The 27403-nt window shown below is 44.0% G+C and overlaps 1 protein-coding gene across 5 annotated transcripts in view; it reads right to left on the reverse strand.

The window, feature by feature from the left end:
* Positions 1 to 4060: 4060 nt before the first annotated feature.
* The window catches only part of WDR25 (WD repeat domain 25), a 190724-nt gene continuing 167381 nt past the window's right edge, over positions 4061 to 27403 (reverse strand). For all 5 annotated transcript variants that reach the window (XM_053275173.1, XM_053275181.1, XM_053275145.1 and 2 more), the window contains 3 exons: positions 17148 to 17318; positions 11891 to 12031; positions 4061 to 5289 (listed from right to left, as the gene is read on the reverse strand). In XM_053275173.1, the coding sequence (XP_053131148.1) occupies positions 5068 to 5289; positions 11891 to 12031; positions 17148 to 17318 (534 nt within the window). In that variant the 3' untranslated portion in view covers positions 4061 to 5067. The remainder of the gene's footprint in view (positions 5290 to 11890; positions 12032 to 17147; positions 17319 to 27403) is intronic.

The raw sequence follows: 27403 nt of genomic DNA on the forward strand, positions 1-27403 counted from the left end.
CCTTAGTGTATGAGGTTCAACACCTGCCTACACCCCTCAGGGTCACTGCTCATTCAACTCACTCAGCAGCCACATCAGCAGCTTTCTCTACAAATGCACCCCTAGACAAAATCTGCAGAGCAGCTACGTGCTCCTCTCCTTCCAAGTTCACAAGACATTATAAACTGTACCTCTTCAACTCAGCCCAGGCCACATTCAGCAGATGCATTCTACAACAGGTCCTTCCACCCCAGTAGCCAAGGACGCTCCTGCCCGGGGTCTCTTAGCTGTGGCATGTCCCATGTGAGATGTCCTCACCCAGCAGCCAAAAAAGGAGCATTGGTCACTCACCGTGAAGGCTTCTTCTGGCTGCTGGTGTTAAGGACATCTCGACCCACCCTTGGGCCCCCATGGCTACTGGTAAGCGTTCTGTGTCTTTTCTTTGCATTTACTTCTCTTCCACTCTGTAACATTTGCATGATGTGTTTTGTGTTTTCTCACTCTGACTTATCTTCTAGAAGCTTGGCTTGTCCAAACAGAACTGGGAGGGGCTATCCAATCTTGCCTCTTAAAGGCTTTCCTTAATTGGTTTGTCCTGCCCACTGGCGCATGCAGGGAGGATAACCCACGTGAGATGTCCTCAACACCAGCCAGAAGAAGCCTTCATGGTGAGTGACCAATGCTCCTTTTCCAGTGCTAAAATACTGTTTCTGCAATATCTCTGAGTTCAGATTACCAGACTGATCGGCAATTACTGCAACATTTAATAGACTCACAACCTACTCGAGCTGTTATAAATGGAGTACTATTAACTGTAGTAATGAAATGTTGCTGTTTGGTCAGGGACAATTAAATCAGCTCGGATTATGAAGGAAACATGTCTCAAAGATCAGCTATCATTAATTTATGAAATACTGTGTACTACTAGGATACTTCCCTGGATAAAATCAGTTCCATAAATCACATCCTTCATGCAAGAACAGAAACATTTTAATGTATATAAAGCACAATTTTGATTCAGTTGTGTAGGTTGATCACTAAAGCAGTGTTTTCAAAACTTTTTTCCTCCCAAGGCATACTTGTAAAAAATGAGGGGGGTGGGGGGACACCCTGCCCAACTCAGACACAATTTTTTTTGTAGCAACAAAGCTGGCACATACTTTTCATTTACTTTCCCCCCCATTTTCTGCCTCCTCTTTATTCTTATACAATCTCTATTCTTATTTGTAGCTGCCCTTTGCATCCCCACCCCCAAAGCTGACTGCTCATCCCATAATACACCAGGAAGGACATGTCCCTTCCAGTGCATAAGGGAGCAGAGCAGCTCCAAAAGCAGGGAGTTTAATCTTTGCGGCCAACACAAAGGTTTTCGATTCTATAGCTTGGTTTTCAAAAAGTGTTTGCCCAACTGGCATTTGTGAGTGAACAGATGAACTCCCCACTTTTGGAACCGACTTGGAGTGAGTCAGCACGGCACACGGGCCAACGCCCCACAGCACACGGTTGTGTCATGGCACACCTGTTAGGAAACATTGCACCAGACTGACTCTCCGCTCCTTCTGTGAACTGTTTCAATTGAAAATATTGTGTTGGAGGTGACATTCGGCAATATTTGCTTTGACTGCAAGGGCTAGGATTTCCAGGTCCTCGCCTACAGATGGTGCCTAGACTTTTCAAGACCTCAGGTCACAACACACTTTCAACTATCTGGTTCGCCATTGTGGAAGCAAGATGCAGAACCAGATAGAACGTTGATCTGCTCCAACAGGGTGTTTCTTTTGTTTTCACTTGCTGCCCCATCCTGCCACTGAATCTTCTCATACTCACTCTCCTCCCCAGCCTTCTGGGAGGCAAAATTATACTAGACATGACAGGAGCAGGAGGAGGAGGAATAAGATGGAAGATGGAGCAGATGCATCCTTTTTCAACAGCATAGATATTGAGCTGTCCTTGGGCAAGGATCTGGCAACTCTATGATACCTGATTCATACATGCAAGTTGATCAGTTGATGCTGCATTCCATGAGTGAGAAGCATGCATGTGGAACCGTGTCCTGGGATGCTGAAAACTGGGCAGGACAAACCTGTCCTAAGATATTGGAAACCCAGCTAACTGGGCAAAGAGGCATCTTTCAAAATCATAATTCTCTTTATATGTAGCAGAAGGAGAGCAACTATCTCTGTTCAGTCCCAGCACAGTATCACTCCAGCAGCTGTTGCTGGTATCTACTTTGTGTTCCTTTTTAAAACTGTGAGCCTTTTGGGGACAACGAACCATCTTCTTGTTCTTTTTCTGAGTGAATCTTTTTCATATTCTTTTTGGTGGCGACTTGGGACTGGGTCTTCTCTGTGGCTGTCCCAAGGTGTTGGAATATGCTTCCTGTCAAAATAAGAGCATCACCATCTCTGATTGCTTTTTAAAGAACCTCAAGACACACCTGTTTTCTTAGGCTTTTAAATGAAATTAATGGTAAACTTTTTAATTGTTTTTATGCCATGAAATTGTTTTAACTTTTTTTATTCTGTGTGACCCATAGTGGTGTAGTGGTTAAAGTGTTGGACTAGGACCAGGGAGACCCGAGTTCAAATTCCCATTCAGCCATGATACTTGTTGGGTGACCCTGGGCCAGTCACTTCTCTCTCACCATAATCTACCTCACAGGGTCGTTGTGAGGAGAAACTTAACTATGTACACTGTTATGGGCTCCTTGGAGGAAGAGCAGAATATAAATGTAAAAATAAAAAAAATGAGTAGTAAATAAAATTGTTTAAATTTGTTTTATATTTGCTGTGTTTTAAATTGTGTACACTGCCAAGATAAACACATATCAGGTGGCATATAAATATAATGAATGGATGAATAAAATAAACCACTTTGAACACAGAATTCATTAACATGAATTCATTAACATGCAGAAGGTCCCAGATAAACAAATAAATCAAGCATCAAGAAAACAAGGCGGGGAGGGGGAGAAGAGAGACAAGGTAAATTGGTTAGACCTAATCTCTTCTTGGGTTTATTTCCTGGCTGGCTAGGGGTTTGTTTTTGAAAGGGCAGTTTCAGTTGTACATAGAGAGAAAGTAGGTGGGGATTAGCTGCAGGTGAATAACACAGCTTGTGGGAGGGGCCACATTCCTGAGATGGTTCAGTTTGGAAGCAGCTTTCAATAAGACAAGACACAGATCAGGGGAATTTTGCTACCCAGATCTTTGCGAACAAGAGTTTGCTAACAGATATCAAAGGAGTTTTGTGTGGAGTTTAGCAGTTTGTGCACAGGGAGGTGCACAAGTGGTCCCCCTTTTTCACAAAGGAGACAACCTGAAAAGGGAGAAGATAAGTACTATCCCACTTTTGCAATTTTTTTGGAGGAGAGAGCTTAAAACCTGACAAATGCATCTAAGACCTAAATTCCAAGTAAACAAGCACTATATATTCTAAATAGCCAATAAAAGCAGTTATGAAGATAGAGTGCCAACAGGATGACAGCTCCTCTGCAATTATGGAGAACGAAGCTCTCAGGGAAGGAGGACATCAGTCTTGGGAAAAGGGGAGTGCTCCCTTAGAAGGGACCCCTTTCTTGAGAGATGCACCCACATCCTCTTGAACACAGGACACTCCTCTGGAAGTTGAAGGCCACCTAGTAGTGGGTGATTAGATTGTTAGGGGCACAGAGAGATAGGTTTGGTGAAATCCAAAACAGATTGTGAAGAGCTCCAAAAGGCTCTCTCCAAACTGGGTGAATGGGCAACAAAATGGCAAATGTGGTTCAATGTAAGCAAGTGTAATGTGGGTTTGTTTGTTAAAAATATTATTAGTGTCATCCACTGCAAGCTGCCTTTATGACCATTCAGCTCCAAGGCAGGCATAAATCAAATAACTAAATATACAACTTTAAAATAAATAAAATACTGTTTCAGGATTTCACATCAATTGCTTTTTTCCAGGATGATGAGCTGTTCTGGTGATATGACTCACACACCCCACTTCCCTGAGCAGTGAGGTCAAGAGCGCTGTGCTATCTGAGTGCTGTGCTACTCAGATCCTGGATCCCTCTGGAGGAGAGATTACTGGAGACTTATGGTGTCTTTGTGATATGGTTTATTTATAAATATACAGGTTGACATCAAACAGAGGCAAGTGGCATGGACAACAATATATTACATCAGATTCCAGAGAGAGACAGCCCTGCGCCCTAAGGTGTCTTCCAACCTATTTCATATGTTTCCTCCACCAGAAACGCCTCCATAATTGCGTCAGTCATGATGCTAGGCGTTCTATTGTGACCCAGCCAAACACTCAAATTAGATGGGAACTCTTGCAGTAGTACTTTCTACTTCCAATGGGTAGTAGAAAGGTAAGCCAATAGTATGCAAATTGCAGTGAGATGGGCCAAAGTGCAGATTTCGCTAAGCAGCGCAACCTATTTTACATGTAATCCAAAAGCCAAAGGGTAGATTTAGCCAAGCTTAAAATGATCCAGACCTCTGTGTTCCCAGAGCAGCCCAAGTGACTGTGAACCCACTGGAATAACACTTGATTGTAGTGTATCCCAGAGTCATCTGGATGGATTGAGCAATTTGGGGACTGCAAGCGAATCCCAAGGGACCTCTTATCCTTACTCACGGCTGCATGATTCCGTTCCTCCTGCAGATGTTGGCCTACAACATCCATATTCCCTGACTACTGACCACTGTGGATGGGCATTATGGGTGTTGTAGTCCAAAAAAAATCACGGCTCGGGGTAAACTGCCAAACAAAGGAGCCCTGAGAGTGAGACACCTGGGTGAGGAGCAGTATTCCCTGTTGCATGGATTCCCAGGCATTATTGACTACAACTCCCATGATCTCCAGCCAAAGACCACTACAGTTGGGGATGATGGGAATTGTAGTCAACAATGTCTGGGAATCCCTGCTACAGGGAACATAGGTGAGGAGAGAAGGGAAGAAAAACCCAGTGTCCCAAACCCAAGTCTCTCACCCCTTCCCAGAAAATTTAAAATAAACCTTTCATAAGTTTGCAAAATAGGACAGCTGGAAAGTCAGCAAGCTGGCTAACTTTTATGGAGACAGTGCTGCATAAAAATCTTTTTACTGCCAAATCTTGATTTCTCCTCCCCAGTCACATGTAGCAAAGAGCGACGGCAGAACTGGATGAAAAGTTGCACTCACACAGGCTTGACTATGTGCAGACAATGTCCGAATGATTCGAGCAGTACTATAGTTATAGAAAAACACTTTGCCTTCTGAACTTCCGGTCGCCAGAAGCATTCCATCTGGAGAAAACTCACAGCCTACTGCAAATCCTTCAACCTGCAAGAGCAAAGAGAGTATATATAAAATTCCAGAGGGGTAACTGTGTTTAGTCTGTGGCAACAAAGTGCTTGGTGACAATGTAATGACTTAACAGATTTATTATAGCATAGTGCTGGTTCTTACCTTTAAAGCCCTTCAGGACTTAGCACCTGTTTACCATCAGGACCACCTCTCCTGGCCAGTCCTGTCCTGTGAGATCTTCTCAGGTTGCCCTTCTTTCAGTCCCTGGTCTCAGAGTCCATAGTACTAGGGCCCGTGGAAGGGCTTTTTCTGTGGCTGCCCCTTCACTTTGGAATTCTCTTCTCTCCCCCCGCCCCCACCAGATTTGATCTCACAGCTCCCTTTCAGCCTTTAAAACCTTATTGAAGACATTTATTTTCCGCCAGGCATTTGCCCTTTATTTTTAAAAATCTCGGATGCTATTCTTGTTTTGTACACCGCCCTGAGTCTGTGGATTGGGCAGTATATTCAATCTTTTAATAGATAGACAAACAAGCTTTCATGGCCTCCAGTCCACTTCATCAGATGCATGAAATGTAATCTTCTGTAGGCAGGGGTGTGAATGTTGTGTGTTGTTGTTATTATTTTATTATTCTGCTATTTACACACAGTCTACCAGATGTTATTGACTGGATTTGGTACTTGAATTATCAGGCCCTTTCCAAGGGTCTATGATAACTAAAGAGAAATTAAAGATAGTGTCATAGTATTCGTATTGTCCTGAGTAGTGTGGCCTTCTGCAGCTGATGTGTTGTGATTTTATTGATGCCCAAGGTGTCAAGATGGTGTTCAAGTTCTTTTGGTACTGCACCAAGGGCACCAACAACTATTGGCACCACTACTGTTTTCAGCTCAATTCCAATCTGAAGGTCCCTGTGTTTAGTTGTTTTCTCCAGTTGTTTTTCACCAACTCATCTATCTCCAATGGGCTCACAATCTAAAAAGCAATATCAGATAGACACCAGCAACAGTCACTGGAGGTACTGTGCTGGGGGTGAATAGGGCCAGTTACTCTCCCCCTGCTAAATAAAGAGAATCACCACGTTAAAAGATGTCTCTTTACCAAGTTAGCAGGGGACTGTATTATGCGCTAAATGCCTATCAGTTTGTATTCGAAAATCTCAAAGGATTTTTGCCTACTCATTTTCTGTGACTTTCTCAATTGGATGATTCCACCAATTCTTGCTTGCTGGCAATTTGTAATTCTTACAAAGGTTCCACTGGATCATCACAGCAACTTTATTGTGTCTTTCCTTATAATCAGTCTGTGTGATTTTCTTACAGAAACATAAAAGGTGCTCAACCATCTCATCCGCTTCCTTGCATAACTGACACTTACTCTCTTTCTGGGTCTTATCAATTTTTGCTTTTATAACATTTATTTGTAGTGATTGTTTCTGGGCTGCAAAAAATGAGACCTTCCATTTCTTTCTTCAGTGTCCCCTTCTTTAACCACTGCCATGTTGTGCTATTGTTGACTTTTGATTGTATGTCATTAAATAACTGACTGTGCAATGGTTTGTTGTGTCATTTTTCTTGTCGATCCCTCATCTGCTGTTTTTTGTATTCATCCTTTGATTCCTTTATTTTCAACAGTCCTGTCTTACTCACTTCCTGTAGAATTTCTTCTTGGCTTTCACTGATGTATTCTGCCTATGCTCGTTTTTCTTCTTCAACAGACTATCTGACTTGCAACATTCCATGTCCACCTTCATTTCTTGGCAGGTATAGCGTATCAACATCACTTCTTGGGTGCAGGGCATGATTGATGGTCATCATTTTCCTGGTTTTCTGATCCAGCGCATCCAATTCTGCTTGTGTCCAATCAACAATACCTGCTGTATATCAGATTACAGGAATTGCTCATGTGTTGATTGCTTTGATAGTGTTACCACCATTAAGTTTGGACTTCAGTGTCTTTCTTACTCGCCTGATATATTCCTTACTAACTTTGGTCTTCACTTCAGCATGCTTGAACTTGTCACTTTGGAGAATGCCCAAATACTTATAACTTCCCTCAGGTGACAGACTCTTTATGTTGTTTCCGTTTGGTATCTCAATTCCTTCACTAGTCAATTTTCCTTGATTTATTGCCAGTATAGCAAATTTTTCCAGTCCAAACTCCATTGCGATATCACGGCTATAAATTCTAACCGTACTGAGTAATGACTCAATTTCAGATGGTGACTTTCCATAAAGCTTTAGATTGTCCACAAAAAGAAGGTGGGAAAGCTTAACTGATGTTTTTGAAGTCTGGTATCCATGGTTTGTTTTGTTCAAGATAATGGATAGAGGAATTAGGGAGATTACAAAAAGTAAAGGTGACAATGAGTCTCCTTGAAATATTCCTCTCTGGCTGTTAACTTCTCCCACTTCTTCTCCATTTACTAGCAAATGAGTCTTCCATGTGTTCATTGCCTTTTTTTACAAAATGTTTAATGTTATCATTCACTTCAGTCATATCCAGGCATTTTAAAATGCAGTTATGTGGTAATGAGTTGAACGCTTTCTTATAGTCAATCCAAGCTACATTTAGATTTATCTTCCTTCATTTACAATTTTCCAAAACCATTTTGTCAATAAGAAGCTGATCTTTTGTGGCTCTTGTTTTCCGACGGTTTCCCTTCTATTCCATTGGTAACAAACTGTTTCTTTCTAGGTGGTCTTGCACGGCATCTGCTACAATTGCTGTCATGAGCTTGAACATTGTTGGAAGGCAAGTTATTGGCCTATAGTTAATTGGTACTGCACTTTTTTCATAGTCTTTCAGAAGAAGACAAGCCTTGCCAGTTGTCATCCATTCATCAAGTTCTCCACCTTCCAGTATATCATTCAATTGCTTGGCTAATCTTTTATGTAAGCTGGTCAGATGTTTGAGCCAAAAGCCATGTACTTCATCCATTCCTGGTGCTGTCCAATTCTTAATCTTTTTTGCTCGGTTTTCAACCAGTTGGGGTATTATTATCAAGTCATCCATTTTGGTTCCATCCAATTTCCCCTCAACCTTTTTTATGCATTCTGCATTGTTCTTGTAATCAACGAGGTTGTCCCAAAAGTTTCTCCAAAACCCAAGTAGCTGTTCCTTCTCCGGTTGCACAATGTTATCCAATTTTTCTCCATTAACACTCTGATAAAACCAACATTGATTTGAATAGAAAAGGAAATTTTGTTGGTACTGCAGTACACAAGCATCTTATTGGCTGATCTTCTTCATTATTCATTATTCATTATTGCTGTAATTTGCTGTTTCACAATTTTGAGGGCTTCTTTGATCTTCCTGGTATCCAAGTGGTACTTCTCTACTAAGTATTCCTTGATATTTTCATTCTTAAGCTTTTTCTCTTTCATGTCCTTCAATTTGCTGGCATCTGCTCTTAAATTACTGATCTTACTTTCCAATCTAACCTTCCATTTTGGTTTTTTCTTTTGTTGTATCTTTGGCTTGTTAAGTTCATATCCAAGCTCTTGTATGATCACTGCTGCCGCACTGTACATGAGCTGGTTTGTTTCCTGAAAATCTCAGTCTTAATCTCGGCTACAGCTTTGTTCAGGTCATTTAATGCTTGTGCCAGATTTTTTTTGGACACCAGCTTCACTACAGGCAGTCTTTTATGCTCTTTTCTGACTTTCATATGTTCAACAATTTTTCCTTTCAGTTCTTTTTGCATCTCAGTTAGCTGATAATCTTGAGAATATGGCACAATCAACGGAGGTGTTTCACTTCTTTCTTTGTATTCTGCTGGAAAATCTGCTGGATCTGCTGAAGAATTTCTTGGCAGTTCATGGTCGATATCTTCACTCTTGATATTTTGCTGGAGTTCATCCAATTCCACATCAGTAAATACTTTCTTTCGCATTATAAATTGACGTTGATCTGCTAATCTAAGTTCCGTAATTTCCGAGTTTGGATGTTTTTGTCTCAAAATCTCATACATTCTTTTCTGGAATCCACGTTTCAACGGGTTTGATTTAAAGTACCAAATAATAATTTCTCGATTTTTTTCAACAGTATACTTTCAACACTGAGTTGTTCTTCCAGTAGCTCTACAGTCTCCAGCCCTGGTTGCTCAGCTGAAGATCCTGAGTCTTGTAACCAATTTTTCGACAAGTGCCCAGGTACTCTAGCACTCAACTCGGCCCTTGTTGACCCGGGCAACGACCGATCTGGTATAGAATTTGTTTTTCTTGTTCTCACCATGGTTATGTGATTAGTAGGCACATTTAGTCTGACTTCTCAGCAGAGGCCTGTCTGGGTGGCCCTCCAGCACAGCCCTCTGCATCCTCAAAGCTCACAAGCCCCTCCACCTTGTCAAGGTAGTGCCCAGTGGAAGGGGCACTACCAATGCTTTACTATTATTATTATTATTATTATTATTATTATTATTATTATTATTATTTTGATTTCTATACTGCCCTTCCAGAAATGGCTCAGGGCAGTTTACACAGCTACATAAATAAGATGGATCCCTGTCCCCTAAGGGCTCACAATCTAAAAAGAAACATAAGATAGACACCAGCAACAGTCACTGGAGGTACTGTGCTGGGGGTAGATAAAGTCATAAAATATCTATACACGTGTATAGATATCTATAGGTAGACAGATGTCAATACTGAAATATATGTAGGCAGGGGTTCACACATCATGTGGAATCTGAGGTTCCCCCAGCCCGAGGCATGGAGGGAACTGATGCTCACATATCTTGGTTTGCTGGAAGTAGCTGAGTTGAGCCACCCCTTGGCTGGAGCCTCAGGTTCCTGCCTTGGTGTGGGTTCACATGATCATGGACATCTAGATAACTGAGAGTGAGGGTAGGTTCGGCAGGATGTGTGAACCAGCCCACAGAGAGAAAAATTTAAATCAGGAATATATGTCAAGAATGCAGTGGGTCTAGTCTTGTGACTAGCTTAAGAAGTATACAAGATAAACATGGTGGCAATTTATAAAAGCAGTAGCAATGCTAATTTAATTAACTGATGTGATAAAAACCAAAACTATTGTTTTGATTAAGGCCTGCAGGGATGATAGCAATTCCCCTTATACGTTCTGACCCTCACTCTAGTCTCCCTTTGAAATCTTTCAGTTGAAGAATTGTCACTTTACAATCTTCTGGAGAGTGTCCTGGAAGGTTAAAATGTTCTCCCACCGGTTTCTGAATGTTGCCATTTCAGTGTCAAGTTTGTGCCCATTTGGTGTAGAGACCAACCTATGTAGAAAGCAGATGAGCACTGTTGGCAGCTAACAATCATACATCACGGTTGGAAGAGGAGTGAAAGAATGAGCCCTTGATAACAGAGCTGACACTATCGAGTCCTGTTAACACTGTTGCTGAGTCTATACAGCAACAAAAATGGCATTGAGGTTTGTGGAAGAGCCTCGTCCCTGTTTGGGGTCTGATGTACAGTTGGTTGCTGCTGGTTAGTAGCCATTTAAGTTTAGGGGCCTGTCTGTAATCAGTAGCGGCCAGCGAGAGGCACCTTTAAGCGTAAATTAGTAAGAGCTGACCTCCGCTACCTGAAAGCTGCTCTGAGCAGTGGCATGGCGCCCAGCTCCTCCTGCAGCGGGGGAATCAGCTCTGCCACTCACTTGGAGGAGGCCATTTGTGTGGCTAACAAATGACTTCCACACGTGCAGAGGCCAGGTGAGTGGGGGAGCCAATCCCCCACTGCAGGAAGTGCTGGCAGCCACGCCACTGCACAGAGAAGCTTTCAGGTGTGGTGGCAGCAGAGGTAAGCACCTATTAATTTACACTTAATTTACACCCACCCAGCAGCACTCGCACTGGCCACTACTTTCTGTAACCAAGGGCAGGTCTACAACCCAAAGACTGAGAGGGAGAGAAGTCTCATTGTCCAGGATGGGCAGAAACATTAGAGTGGTTGTAGCCAGGAGCTGCAGATGACACAAAGTCTTTTTTTCGCTCTTCATCAGTCCTGTAGTAAATTGCCCCTAGACATTAGTCTAGTCCTATCAGACTAGTTTTTAGTTCTTCATTTTGTTGAGTGAGTTTTGTAGTTTTAGGGATGCCTGCTGTAAATTCCTCACCATCCCACAAGCGCCACTTGATACCCCTGTTCGTAACTTGCCCCACTCTCTACCCGTGTATTTATACATCCTGTTCTACAAAGGATTACACTCCATGCATCTGATGAAGTAGTCTGTGGTCCTTGAAACATTATGCTGCAATAAATTTGCTGGTCTTTATGGTATCACAGGACTCTTTGTTGTTTTTAAATAAATCAAGATGTTAATTAAGAAAATGTGATATGATCTATAACCTCCTGAAATTTAATAGTGTCATAAACATGTCAATTTTAACCATAATGCTCTAATTGCTTCCCCAGGTGTTTATTAAGACAGACCCATTAAGAACATTACATTGTTAGTAGCAGTCAGAGGATATGTGACAAGGCTATTAGCATCTAATAACGCTTTCAGTTATTTTAAGCACTACCCGCACTTTAGTTTAATGCTAAATTAACTAAAATATAGAGAACAGGGTTAAAGTCTATTAATTTTTATCCCTATTGTAAATCAACAGCATAAGACAGTATATTAATGGGGCAGAATCCATTGAGACTTTGCAGAGAGGAAAAATACCTTGTGCCCTTCATATCTCTTTTTTTTGTTGATTCTGTAGGGTCGCAGGCTAGAAAACAAGGCCAGGTAGTTACCGTTTGTCTGAGCAACGAAGACAGACTCTTTTGGGTGAGGTGTTAGAGTGGGACAAGTATAACGCTCCTAGAAAGAAAATGGATAAGAATAGGAGAAAGATGTATATATTTTTAACGGAAACCATCTGCAAGTCATGCTGTAGAAGTGTATAAAATAATCTGATGTCTGTCTGAACAATTAGAAGTCATTTTATGGTAAAGTTGTACTGTCAAGTCGATGTCGACTCCTGGCGACCACAGAGCCATGTGGTTTTCTTTGGTAGAACAGAGGAGGAGTTTACCATTGCCTCCTCCTGCACAGTATGAAATGATGGGGCTATTCTGACGATCAGAAAAAATCGGGCTAGCCTCTGCTAGCCCGATTTTTGCTGATTGTCAGAACCACCAGGCTCGTACCCGAGCCAGGTGGTTCTGGAGCGGCTAACCCGCTCTAGAACCCTTGGTAAACCTGCTTTTTACAATCGTGAGTAGGCGTGGCGCGCCTTCACGCCGCGCCTACTCACGGGTAGACCCCCGTCTGGGAGGCAAAAAGCTGCCTCCCGGCTCAGGGATCTCCCCAGTATGCCCTGCGTGCTCGCGCAGGGCATACTGGAGCTTGCGAGGGCCGCGCGGCCCCCGAGCTCCCCAGCCCCTGCTGGCTCTGTTTCGGAGCTGGCAATCGTGTGGGTGGCCGCCCAGGGCTCCCTCCCCGCTCACCCGAAGAAACCGGGTCTCACAGATCGTGAGACCCGGCTCGATGCCTTTCAGCATCTTCCTATATCACTGCTGCCCGATATAGGTGTTATCTTCTCGGTATGCTCTGTGTCACAATCATCTCAGATTATTTGTACAATGGATGCTCCTTCGGAAAATACGTGTCGTAAAGCATTCCACAGGGGAGGAAGGACAACAGAAGCAGGGAGTGTGGTTACTCTGTGACCACTGCCACCATGTGGGAGCCATCAACCGTCTCTTCCACACAGACTCTGCACTGGGTGCAGCTCTCTAATGCCAGCCAGCCATGCAGTGGTCCCAGCAGAACAGGCAGCTCCTTTAAGTGAAGCCTGTTCTCACCGGCACCTAGGGCTGTGCCAGCTTGGTGAAATCATCAGAATGAACTGGCACACTGCAGTGAAGGTGGCTAGTCAGGCAGTAAAGGCCATAGATTAGGCAGCCAGTAGCAAAGAAGAAAAGAGGAGTGGGGGAGCAGCAAAGAAGAGGAAGTAGACAGGTGGAGGGCCGTCCCCATCCATCCTTAGATCTTGCAGTAGGGCCACCTCCCACCTTCCTATGCCCCTGGCATTCCAGGTCCCCTCACCCCCCCCAGTGAACACAGCATATTCCACAGCTTAAGTATGCTTCCTTACTACTTCCTTTTGTTGGTCCTAAAGTTTCTGCCTATCAGTTTCAGGGGATGACCCCAGGTTCCCACAATCTGATTGGCTGGCTGCATGGGGATGTAGCTGTGCCATGTTTACGCCCTTTTTCTTCAGGTGCTCAGGGTTGCTTTTACTTTCTCTTCCATGCATTTCTCTCTCTAGTTTCTTCCCTCACAAAGCAGCCTCTCTTGCCCCCTTTTTTCTTGCAGCAAAATTCACTTGGAATCCAGGGGTTCTGATGTTAAAATCCCTTCTGTTGATGCAAATTTTTGTACAAGCTGCCTTTTTGCAATCGGTTCTACCTCCCCAAACCACCGTTTTGTGACCGACTCTGGCTCCCCAAGCCATTAATGCATTAAGTCTGCTCACCCCGGTCTACATAACCATGGTGATGCAGAGCCTGGCCATGGGAACTGCACCCTCCCGCAAAGAATGAAGGGGGTGGGTTGCATGGAGCAGTAGGGGGCTGGAATACTGCTTGGGGAGCGAGAGGCAGGAAGCAGGGTGTGTGTGGCTACTCATTCGATTGGGCAGAGCATGATTTTCCACCCACCCACCCTTGGTCTGGGGCTATGCCTGGTCACTCTTAAAGGGGGCCGGGTGAAATCCCCCCCGCCCCATACACGTATGACTGATGGTGGCTTTTGACCCACCACATCAAGGTTTAGGGATTCTAATTGGTCTTTGGGGCCATGGAAGCTGGGAAACAGCAAAGGTTTTTGAAGATGTTTATGACCATTTTTGAATAGAAGCAAACGTTTATTGTCCTTTACGAAGGTGACCTGGGATTTTAGTTCCAAGAAAATGAGTTATTTGTATGATTGGTGCAGGGCTTGAAGAAGTCTTTATGTCTGGTAAAAGGTCTTTGCTGGGTTTTCCCTCTATGACCTTACAGACCAAAGACAGCATCACCTGGCAGCATCACTTGGCTGAGTGATAGCTACACAGTTTGGTAGGCTTAAGTTCTGCTCCCTGGCTTCTTATGGTGCACTGGATGCCTTTTATGATACGTTATTTTGGTTAAAATGTTTTAAATAAAGTTGGGACAGGTTTTTACCTGTATTCCCTTAACCCAAGTTTTGCGGCCAGCTCTGTATTGTATCCATGCAAAGAGGTTTTCCAATAGCAGCCATACATTCCAGTGGGATGTATGGTGAATATACAGATAAGGACTATACAGTACTGGGAATAAACAAATAAGGAACAGCATAGAGATGTGGCTAGTAGTCTCATATGAACTCTTTTAACACTTTAAAGATCATTCAGAATTATGGATGGATGGATGGAATAAATAGATATTAGATTGCATTTTCTGTAATTGGCACACATATCGGTTCTGTTGTTCTGGTTTAGGAGTAATAAGCACACAGAGGCAAATGTCAGCTGCCTTAGGGGAACCCCCACCACCCCCTACAAACAATGTACATTGTTTTGGCTCGGCAAATGATGTTTATCCCAGCTGAAAGTGAAAATCAACTTTTCAGCATCTTTGGGAGTGCATATAGCCTCCCCATCTGAAAATTAGAAATGGAAATTTATGAAACTAAAGGCAATTTTTTGTAATTGTTTACGGAAAAAAATCATCCTCAATTTCATGCTAGCTCTGGAGAGAGCAGTAAACTGCCCCATTCAATAAAATTCGTTTTTTCCAAGGAAATCATCTTGTTTAAGCTGCTGAATACATCAAAATTGAGCGCTTTGCAGTTTCTTATTCATTGAAGCGCATTGCCTTTGAAGTGCAAATGACTAACCTACTATCACAATTTATGCACAGGATTGTGCATCTGCAAAGCTGGACAAAGGCATAATCATGGAACTTGGGGGTGCAAAAGTTATATCAAATCATCCACTTCATCTCTCTGTCAGGACAGGATTGTTCTTTTCAGAAAGAGATGGATGCAAATTGACCTTATTCTTTATGTTTGCAAAAGACATTCAACTCCCACTGATTTCCTGCAGCATTTTAGCCATATTTGAGGATGGCTGTAGAACCCCAGTGTGAGCTGTGAAAAAGGCCAATTCCATGCTAGGGATCATTAGGAAGGGGACTGAAAATAAAACTGCTAATATTATAATGCCCTTATACAAAACGATGGTGCAGCCACACCTGGAGTACTGCGTACAATTCTAGTCACCACATTTAAAGAAGAACATTGTAGAACTGGAAAAGGTGCAGAAGAGGGCAACCAACATGATCAGGGGCCTAGAACACCTTTCTTATGAGGCAAGGCTACAATACCTGCGGCTATTTAGTTTAGAAAAAAGATGGCTGCGGGGAGATATGATAGAGGTCTATAAAATCATGCATGGTGTGGATAGAGATAAATTCTTCTCCCTCTCACATAACACTAGAACCAGGGGTTACTCAATGAAATTGATTGCCAGGAAATCTAGGACAAACAAACGGAAGTACTTTTCCACACAACACATAATCAACTTGTGGAATTCTCTGCCACAAGATGTGGTGACAGCCAACAACCTGGATGGCTTTAAGAGGGGTTTGGATCACTTCATGGAGAAGAGGTCCATCATCAGCTACTAGCTGGAGGGCTACAGGCCACCTCCAGCCTCAAAGGCAGGATGCCTCTGAGTATCAGTTGCCAGGGAGTAACAGCAGGAGAGAGGGCATGCCCTCAACTCCTGCCTGTGGCTTCCAGCGGCATCTGGTGGGCCACGGTGTGCACAGGATGCTGGACTAGATGGGCCTTGGGCCTGAACTACCAGGGCTGTTCTTATGAGTTATCACAGACTGAATAATTGAGTGATAGATGTGAATGATCCCTTCGTTATACCACTGACCAGCCCAAGTTGGTATCTCTGATCTTACTCGCTTAAATGGAACACACATAGGCGACATTAATGACATGTAAATACTCTTCCAACAAATTCATGTATTGTTCTCTGGCTCATCTCACATTTTTTTAGAGAGACAAAGTTAAGAGTTGTTTAAATAAGTAAGCTCAAGTTTTGTCTAAGATGGATCTTTGTTTTTAAAAAATCAAGCAATGTTATCATTACTTACTTGAGCCATTATTACAGAAGAGTGGTGCTTTAGTGGAAGCAATGGCTTTCTTCCTTGCAGCTAATTTGATTACTGGATAGTGACATAGCAGAGAAAGTACAAAACAACTCTTTAGAACAGGTGCCACATGATGTAACTGACCAATTCTTCAAATTAGTTGACTATCAATAATTCTCCAAGTGCTGTGGAGAATCTGGACTTTGTATGGACTGGCAAGAGCTTGGTTATTGCAGAAACAGGGAGAGTCGATTATTCATATCAGTGCCAATATATGTAAAATCTGCCTAACAAACTGAAGCTAGCAAGAGGTATGAAAAAAGTTCTGAGTCAAAATCCACCAGGAAGTTCTCTTGTGAAATCTCCTTGAAATGAAGGGAACTCACAAAAGAGAAGTTCCCAGAGGATTAGGACCATTGTCATTGCCAAAAGCTTTAGGAAGTTTTCTGTTTTCTGGCAACCTGTCTATCCTGAAGACGTAAAGCCACCAAAGCAAGGTCAAGAGCTCCAACACTTCAGGGTTAAAAAATAAAGGCTACCATCCTACACATGTAGTTGGAAGTAAGTCCCATTGAACCCAGTAAAATCTGCAGTCATGCATAGGAGATTGATATGTAAAGGCGCTCTGTTATTTCTGCAGAAGACTAGGGCCGCAGTGCAGAGAAAAGAGGAGAATCACCATCTGTGGCATTGTGGCTGATTGTTTCAGCTGTCTCTATAGAAAGCTGCTGTAGCTGTTAAATTTTGGTGGAAAAACAATCTAGACCTCTTACAAATAATTAAAAAAAAGCAAATCATCATCTTACATGGAAAATTTGGTTGGAGATCTTTGCAGCTGTGTGAAAGTCCCATGCAATGATGGTGCGGTCAGCTGAATCTTGGCTTACTGCATCGGTGCTGGTAAGAAATTCTTTTCCTTCAGGGAGGAACATGATATCCAAGGTTTGCTGTATTGCAGCTTTATATACTTTAATAACCTGTAACACAAAAACATTAAGTACATTTTACCATATGGCGACCACTCTTCCAATGACTGTTCACATGCGGTGCCTTTCCAAATACTGTAGATCCAGATTATTCTAATGTAAACCTGAGTAGCAGTGGAAAGGAAAAGGAAAAGGAAAGGAAGTGTGTGCACGTGTCTCATGATCCAAAGCTGCACTCAGAGCAAGGGATCAGGAGCACAGTGTACTTACAGAGATATGTTGGCAGACAGAGGAGCAAGCTCTGAGGCTAGAGATTTATATGGACTAGTTGCCAGGGATTGGCTCTTGCGGTCAGCTGACTGATTGCTCAAGCAAGCTGCTATTGCATCCTAGATGGTGCCCTTAAAGCAAAGAATTCAGTCTAACAGGCTTGCAGTGGAACAAAGAAGGGGAGGCAGCAGAATGAGATTGTTGGGAGTCCTGATTACAGACCATTTCCCACAACAGCATCTTACCTCCATTCAAGTTAGAAGTTGAAGGAGGGAGGCATCCTCCTTCAGTACCCCTACTAACTGAGCAAAGAGGCACCTTTTAAAGTGGTGGATCTCATATTATTTTATTTATTTATTTATTTATTTATTTATTTATTTATTTATTTATTTAATTTGTACGCCACCACAAACCTCTGTCTCTGGGAGGTTTACAGCAAAATAAAACAAATTAAAACAGGAATCAAAAGCTTAAAACAACTTAACCACAAGTCTAGTTAAAAAGCTTGGATGGATAAATGTGTCTTTAAAGACTTTTTAAAAGTTGTCAGAGATAGGGAGGCACTTATTTCAGCAGACAGTGCATTCCAGAGTTTCAGGGCAGCAACAGAGAAGGCCCGTCCCTGTGTAGCCACCGGATGAGCTGGTGGCAACTACTGACGAACCTCTCTGGATGATCTCAATGGGTAATGGGGTTCATAGTGAAGAAGACATTCTCTTAAATACCCTGGGCCTAAGTAGTTTAGGGCTTTATAGGTTATAACCACCACATTGTATTTTGCCCAGAAACTTATTGGCAGCCAGTGTAGTTCTTTTAATATAGGAGTAATATGTTCTCTTCAGGACGACCTGGTTGCCGCATTCTGTACCAACTATAGTTTCTAGACTATGCAAAAAGGCAGCCCCACACAGAACACATTGCAGTACTCAAGTCTGGAGTTACCAGCATATGTACCACTCTTGTGAGGTCGTTTATCTCAAGCAACAGATGGAGCTGGGGTATATCTCTGGCCACTGCCTCAACCTGGGACACAAGGAAGAGATTTGGATCCAGAAGCACTCCCAGACTTTATACCTGTTCCTTCTGGGGAAGTGTGACCCCATCCAGAACTGGCAGATCAAAACTGTCTCCTGAGTTCCAGCAGTGCACAATAAGTAAACCCATCTTATTTGGATTCAGTCTCAGTTTGTTATCTCTCATCCAGCCCATCACTGCCTCCAGGCAGGCATTTAGGGAAATTATGTTTTCTTCTGATGATGTTGACATGGAGAAATAGATTTGGGTGTCATCAGCTGACTGATAACACCTTGCATCAAACCTCCTAATGATCTCTCCCAGTGATATCTATTTAGATATTAAAAAGCATTGGGACAAATATGGAGCCCTGGGGGATGCCATATAAAAGTTCAGGTTTTGAAGAACAGTCTCCAAGTGACACCATCTGGAGTTGCCTGAGATGTAGAAGTGGAACCACTACACAGTAGTGCCTACCACCCCCAACACACTCAGATGGTCCAGAAGGATACTATGGTTGATAGTGTCAAAAGCCGCCAAGAAATCCAAAAGGACGGACAGAGTCACACTCCCTCTGCCAGTTCCTAATTGGAGATCATCCATCAGGCCGACCAAGGCTGTCTCCACACCATAGCCCACCTGAAAGCCAGTTTGAAATGAGTCTAGATAATCAGTTTCCTCCAAGACTGTCTGGAGCAGGGAGGCCACCACACTCTCAATTATCTTGCCCAACCATGGAAGGTTGGAGACAGGCCTATAGTTGCTTAACTTTGAGGGATCCACTGCAGGCTTCTTCAGAAGAGGTCTAATAATTGCCCCCTGCCCTGCCTCAGAAGGCATCCTGCCCTGCCTCAGATAAGCATTTATATCTAACAGGCCCCCTACAACACCCCCCACCATCCCAGTTATAGTAAAGCAGGGGAAGAGCAAATGTCCCTATCCAACCCTAGCACAGCATCCTTCCAGTGGATGTTGCTAGTGTCTACCTTATGTTTCCTTTTCTATTATGAGCTCTTTTGGGACTGTGAACCATTTTATTTATTAGCCTACTTTCCAGTAGGCTTATGAGATAAACTGGCATTCTGTGTGTGCATCCGTGTGTCCCCCACCATCAACTTTGCAACGCTTGGACCAATATGAACCAAATCGGGTACAGTTGTAGGGACACATAGGGACACCTCAATGGCTTAGTTTGTGATGATGTCATCCACCCCGATCCAAGATGGCGGATGTGTAAACATTTGAGGTGCAAGTGGGCTAACTTGTGAACCACTTAACCAATTTGAACCAAATTTGCTACAGCTTCAGGGACACATAGGGATGCCCAAATGGCATGGTGTGTGGTGATGTCATCCACACCAATTCAAGATGCCGGGCTCATAAACTTCTGAGGTGCAAGCGGGCTAATTTGTTGACTGTCTAACCATTTGACCCAAATTGCATACAGTTGCAATGAGTGACACACATACGGACACCTCAGTGGCATAGCTTGTGATGATGTGATCTATGCCAATTCAAGATGGCGGACATGTAAACTGTCGAGGTACAAGTGGACTAACATGTGAACCGCTTAACTGATTTGAACCAAATTTGCTGCAGCTGTAGGGACACATAGGGACACCTCAATGGCATGGTTTGTGTTGATGTCATCTACCTCAATCCAAGACAGTGGATGCGTGAATGTTTGAGGTGCAAGTGAGCTAACTTGTGGACTGTCTAACTGATTTGAAACAAAGTTGTAGTGAGTGACACACAGGGACACCTCAATGGTGTAGTTTGTGATGATGTCATCCACCCTTATTCAAGATGGCAGAAGCATAAACATTTGAAGCGCAAGTGAGCTAACTTGTGAACCACTTAACCGATTTGAACCAAATTTGCTACAGCTCTAGGGATACCTTAACAGCGAAGATTGTGACAATGTCATCCACCTCAATTGAAGATGGTGGACACATAAACTTTTGAGGGGCAAGTGCACTAACTTGTGAACAGTCTAACCAGCTTGAACCAAATTTGCTACAGTTGAATGGACGCATAGGGATGCCCCAGTGGAGAAGTTTGTGATGATGCCACCCACCCTGATCCAAGATGGCGGATGCATAAACTTTTGAGGTGCAAATGCACTAACATGAGGACTGTCTAACCGATCTGAACCAAATTTGGAAGAGTGGTAGTGAGTGACACACAGGGACACCTCAATGGTGCAGTTTGTAATGATGACATCCACCCTGATCCAAGATGGCAGACACATGAACATTTGAGGCACAAGAGACCTAACTTGTGGACCTCGATTTGCACCAAATTTAGTCCAGATGTAGAGAGAGTGAAAAGAAAGTAGGCTGATTAGTTCTTACCTGAGCAACTTGTTTATTACTTATTTTTCTATGTAAAACCGCTTTGAGAACTTTTGTTGAAAAGCAGTATATAAGTTAAGTAGTAGGGGGAGGAGGAGGAGGAGGAGCTTGCCACTTTCCTCACATCAACACCAGTGTAAGGCAACCTAGGCTCTTCAGTTGTCTTTGAACTACTTTGAACTGTCCATTATCCCCAGCCAAAAATTATTATGCCTGGGGATAACACACGTTATATTTCAACAGCAACAGCTGAGGACCCCAGGTTGCCTAACCCTGGTCTAAACAATTTTTTGAGCTGACACCTTAAGGAGTTGCCGGGGAAATTGCAACAGGCAAACCCCCCCCCCCGCCTCGCCCTTTCCTTTACAGTGGGCTCTGGCTTGACACCTTCCACTGAGACTATAGTCAAAGGTCTCAGCTTTCCCACAACTGAAAGGAGACCAGGAGCCAGCTTCAGAATGCTCCCAGATCCCCTCTTCTCTGCAGCACCAAGTAAAATATCCTGTTAGCCAGTAAGGAGGCCAGTATCTTCAAGTCTTATTATTATTAAATGAATTTGAAAACTGGTCTATTACCCCATGCAACACCTAGTCTAAAGTATTTTTGATTCTCTATGCTCTGTTGCTACCTAACCATCAAATTTGCTTCAAGGAGGAATGCTGCAGCTTGCACTAAAGCCCAACACTTGTGTGTGCTTTTTAAAAAAGCCATTATTGCACTGCTTTAAAAAACAAACACAAAGCACATTTCAGGCAAGAGCTACACTCTCTTATTTTAGCAACATTTAGCTTATTTTTCTAGAAATCTCAGGTTTGCTCCAGAGAAAAGCAGGCACACCACTTGCATATTCTCAGAAGAATGTACAAGCAACTGTTGGAAAAGCATAAGTGGAACCTGCTACAGGCTTATTTTTGCTTAAAAGTGGGACAGAAATTTCAGAAATATACAAACCAACCCATACTGGAGCAAACTCTTCTGAAAATTATTCTTCTCCCAGCCCCACCAAGAGACACCAGGGACTGAATGGGACTTTCTGCATGCAAAGTGGATGCTCTAGCACTTTATAATCCTCTAAGGCAGTGGCTCGTAATGTGGGGTCCACCAGATGTTGCTGAACTACAATAAATTGTGGTTGGGGATGTCAGGAGTTGTAGTTCAGCAACATCTGGCAAGCCCCATGTTAAGAACCACTGCCCTAAGGGGAATGTCTTACAGCAGGCAGTGCTCAAATGTAGTCACCCATCAAAATGCAAACCAAGGCCAACCCTTGCTTAGCAAAGGAGACAAATCCATGTTGCTACCACAAGAGTGGCTTTCCCCTCTTTCCCCCTTTTCCTGCATCTCTGGTGCTCAACCTCTCCCATCAACCCGGCTGACAACACATTGTAATTCAAGGGGGATACCTAGGTTTCAGTAATTGTCAGCTGGCCTCACAGGTCTGCTCATGTAGGCTGATAAAACGTTGCCCTCAGAACTGGCCTATGTGTCATTTTCTGAACAATCGATACAAAGAGCAGCAATGGACTACTCATGCCGGAAGTCATCTATTCTGAAACGTGACCTTCAGCCTGGCCCTACCTATACCCCTTGCCTCTGGCCCTTCAGACCCTGATCTGCTTGCTCCACCCTTAGTCTTACCTTATTGGACCAGGCTCTTGACCCAGCACCCAATAAATGAGAGCAAACCCCTGTTTAGGCCTGACAATTCCAACAATGTAATGGCTTAATAATTTCCTTGATGGTGGTTGTTTATTTTATATATCGTCTGATTCTAGGCAGTTCACAACCATAAATACAACAAAAACACAACAAAACAAACTGTTATAACAACAATGAGTTAAAACAATTCAAAACATTCAAAGATTATTAAAAGCCAAGCTTTAAAAAAAGCATCTTAAGGGCTCTTTTTAAAGCTGACAAAGATGTTAGGTCACAGATATCTATAGGTTAGATTCTCCTGTGAAACAAATGATGCTTGATAGCAGACTAGCTGCAGTAAAGATAAAGTTGTGCCATCGAGTCAGTGTCGACTCCTGGCGACCACAGAGCCCTGAGCTTCTCTTCGGTAGAATACAGAATGGGTTTACCATTGCCATCTCCAGCGCAGTATGAGATGATGCCTTTCAGCATCTTCCTATATCGTTGTTGCCCGATATACCAGCGGGGATTCGAACCGGCAACCTCTGGCTTGCTAGTCAAGTCATTTCCCCGTTGCGCTATTAAGTACCAGCAGCATATTCTGAACAGTTTTCAGAGGCCGCCCCACACAGAGCGCCCCGCAGTCATCCAATCTCAATATAATCAGAGCATATGTGGTCAGGGCTAGTTCTCTCTGGTCAGAGCTAAGCAAAAGCACTCTGGAACACAGCTGCCACTCAGGACTCTATTAGCAAGAGTGGGTTCAAGAGCACTCCCAAATTCGGAGCGCATTCCCAGTTCGACTCGAGTCTGAACCAGTTCAGGCCCAGCTTGAGGAGGGTGGAGTGGGGTCGATTTTTTTTTTTAAATAAAATTTTTACTTAGCACCACTGCTGACCTTGAGGATGCTGCTGTAGCCGCAGGTTTTTTTTTTTTAAAGCGGGGGGGAGGGCACCCTGAAATCATCATTTTTGAGCAGTGCCCACAGCCAGTGTGCATGTGTGTGTGGGAGGCAGCAACCTGACGTGCCATCCCTCTGTGGCCCATTGGCCGCTCCTTCAAAAAAAAAAAAAAGAAGGTATAGTGGCACCCTTGAACTGCTCTTCGGAGCAGTAACTGCAGAGCACGCAGTGTGTATGTGGTGGTGGGGGGAAGCGGTGGTGACCCAACCCACCATCCCTCCCTGTGACCAGTCAGCCACTCAGTGCTCACACCAGGACAGGGCTATCCTTTAAATGGCCTCTGAGCACATGGAGGCTATTTGAAGGGCTAGCCTGGTGTTTTGCTGCTTGCACAACAATGCTTTTGCACAAAAACACCATTGTGCAAGCAAAGAAACACTGTGCTATCCTTTAAATGGCCTCCACGCACGCACATGGAGGCTATTGTGCAAAAGCACCATTCATATACAGTATGTATATTTCCATAACATAAAGCTGTTTGGGTCTCACTCATTGATATGAAACTCCAAGACCTAATCCCAAAAGAAAGAAACATGTTGTTTTCTCAGGTAGGTTCCAGGCCTCATACAGACTAAAAGAAAGGAAGGAAGGAAGGAAGGAAGGAAGGAAGGAAGGAAGGAAAGTGAGGGGGCCCCCATAAAAAATCATCAAGCTCACAGAAAATGTGGAGGAACTCTCTCATTGCAAAAGCATGGGTTAGGATTAGCAAGAAGGTTAGAATAAGTGTGAGGGTTAGTGTGGGGTTGGGATTGGAGCTGGGGCTCGAACAAACTTTGGTAGCTTTCTCAGGTACAGGAGAGCCTCATTATTCACTGTTCTATTTATCTGCAGGGTGTCTAATAGACACTCGTTTGTAGTATCCATGGATAAGATAGGGTTAAAACCCACATATTCGCGGTTCCTAGAGGACCAGAAGTGACCGTGGAGGTCACTTCTGCCTCCCATTTTGTCTTAAGGAGCCATTTTGTGGCTCATTGCTTCACAAAATCTGACTTTCCCTCACTATTTTCTGTGGTTTTTGGAGGCATTTCGTCCTTTGGGGGGCATTCCTGAGCACATGGGGGACCTGTAGAGCACACCACAATAAGTTTTTTTGTTGGTGTTGGCAGTGGTTGTTTTTTGTTTTGGCTTTCCCCCTCCACCCTGGAACCTAACCTCCCTTTCCCTATAGCCTTAATGCCTCATTACTCGGAGTTCTGTTACTCATGGTAGTAGGCGAGGAACGGAACCCCTGCGAGTAACGAGGTTCTGCTGTACTTCTATACACAGAAAGTCTGGACTTTGTGGTACAGGACAAATGCTTGCAAATTGCAAGTTGTTTTACTAGCATGCATACATATGTACACATTCATATATACATACACATATATACATACACAATGCCATCGGATGCAGTGAAATTGGGGGGGGGGAGTGAGCTTTTGGATCCATGCACTTAGGATTAGGGATGTGAACAAAATGGATTTTGCCATTCATTTTGAGCTCGAAGCAAATCTCAAAATCCTCAAAACATTTTGTCAAAACAGCTGCCAAGCCAGCTGTTTCGGCGAAACAACTTCTAAACATTTCAAGTGTTTTGGCCATAGGGAACAATGGAGAACTCGAAACACACCTTTGTTCCCCATGGGTAGTTCCTAGGGATACCAAATTGGTTGGGTGGTACATCATGATGAGTGCTACCATGATAAGTGGGGGGAGGTTAAAATTTTGTTGAAAATCCCCCACTTTCCCATTTCTATTTTTGCATTGGGTGGTAGATAGCACCCATCATGTCCTATCATCCAACTCACTTTGGTGTTCTTAGGAGCGACCCAAGGGAAACAAAGGGGCATTTCAAGTGCCCCATTGTTGCCTATGACTGAAACAAGCCACACTCACAGAGTGCACACACACACACAAGTTTGCATTCCTGCCTTGCAAAACGCTGCAGATTAGAAGCACGCACTAAAAGAGAATCTGTCCTTCCCAATACAGACCACACATTTTTTAAAGCCCCCAAAGGCCAAAAAATAATCACAGTCCTAGAATCCACTGCCAGCCACGGTGCCTACACCCTGAAGTGACATCATTGGCACAAGTTGCTCTCTCACACATGGCTCCTTACTTTGGCACTGCAACAGCTGCTACACTAGCAACCTTAGCAGCCAGCAAGCATAGCAATAAGCTCAACTAGAATAATGTCTTCAGCCACATTTTGACTGAGTACACCTTGCAATGCAGAATGCAGATTGCAGAGCACTGAGTGAAGCACAAGTTAGTCTCAAGGCCAGACATGGAGCTCATCTCACAGCAATCACCAAGAAAATATTACACACATACACTTACACTTGAGCTGCCACAGTCCACCAAAACACTATCTCATAAACAGACCAAGCCACAACTCAAGGAAGGCAGGCAGGCACCCAAGTTCTGTCTTTGTCGATCTGATATCCAGCAAAACCAGAGAGTTAGAACAGCAAGCAATAGCACAGCAAGCATATTGTACTTTCTCAGTGCTGAGAAAACAACAAAATCAAACCTTCCTTCCTTCCATCCTACCTGCCACAGGAGGACAGGGCAGTCATGGCCTGATGGACCAATGGTCTGACAAGAAACAAAGCTTCTAGACTCTTACCATGAGAAGAATGCTTCTTTCTTCTCCAATGTACATTGCTGCCTGCCTGCCTGCATCTAGTTAACACCATGGCCTCAGATTGATACTGGGCCCTGGCTGACAGCCTAACACATGGGTCAGAGCACTAGTCCATCTCATCATGCGCCATGGCGGTGGCATGTGTACATGTCTATGCGTGTCAGCAACACTGATGGTCAGACTATGATGTATTTGGTTTGAGAAGTGGAGAAGTGCCAAGAGATACTTGAGGGGTGGGACAAGCTGCCAGGGGTGTTGCAGTGGGTGTGGGTGGCCATGAGTCACTCACCTTCCATGGCCAGATCTGGATAGCCCAGCAAGGGCAAGTTGGCCTTCAGGAAGACCAACTGCTCCAACAAGTCAGCATCCAAGAACACAAGATGGGGTGTCACCACATCCCCAGCCATGGAAAACACCCTCTTGCTCTGGACGCTGGTTGGCAGGCATGAGAGGAACCATCCGGCAACCGCAACCAAGTCTGGCCAGACTTGGTAATGTGCTGCCCAAAACAATCAGCTCCATCTTCTGGCTTGCCACTGGCTCCTTCAGGTACTCCAGAACACACTGCTCAGAACTGCTGCAGGGCTCAGTGGGCTCCCTCCCACCCCCCTGGCAAGGCACCAAGGAAGCCCTCTGTGAATCACCGGTGGAATAGAGGTGGAACTATCAGCTTACTTGGCGCTGTCAGGAACATCATGATGCTGGACTGGGAAGCAGCGAGGCTGCTGCTGCTAGGGGTAGATTGTGCACTAGCAGTAGGTGTTCCACCCTCCTCCTGGTTGTGCCCCAGCCTCCTCTCTTTGACTCACCTAATCCCTTCAACCAGGAGGTCCCTTCACCTGGGCAGCTGGTCAGGAGTGATAGCTTTGCCCTTCATCCTTGGGTCACACTGGAGGGACAAAACATGCACTACCGATGCACCCAAGGGTGTCCTGAGCCGATCCACCAAGGTGATTGCTGCCAAGGTGATTGCTTCCTCAAGGTGATTGCTTCCTCAGTGGTCAGTGTGGTCTGGAGTTCACCCATCATCTTCTCAAGGAGAAGAGCATTAGGCAAAGGCTGGCTCAGCATTGCTGTCTTGGCACACAAGCTGTTGGTGGCAAAAAAAGAAGAGCCAGAGTGTCAAGACAACCTTGGAAAGGAGCACCGATTTCTGGATGGATAGGTTGCACACTTCCAAGCCATGCCTCCTTACCAGGGCACTGAAGGCCAGCTCTTGCTCCTGCAGGTGCCCGAGCAAGAGAAAGGTGGAGTTCCATCATGTCA

Source organism: Hemicordylus capensis, chromosome 1 (genome assembly GCF_027244095.1).
Source record: "Hemicordylus capensis ecotype Gifberg chromosome 1, rHemCap1.1.pri, whole genome shotgun sequence".
In the NCBI taxonomy this organism is placed as follows: Eukaryota; Metazoa; Chordata; class Lepidosauria; order Squamata; family Cordylidae; genus Hemicordylus; species Hemicordylus capensis.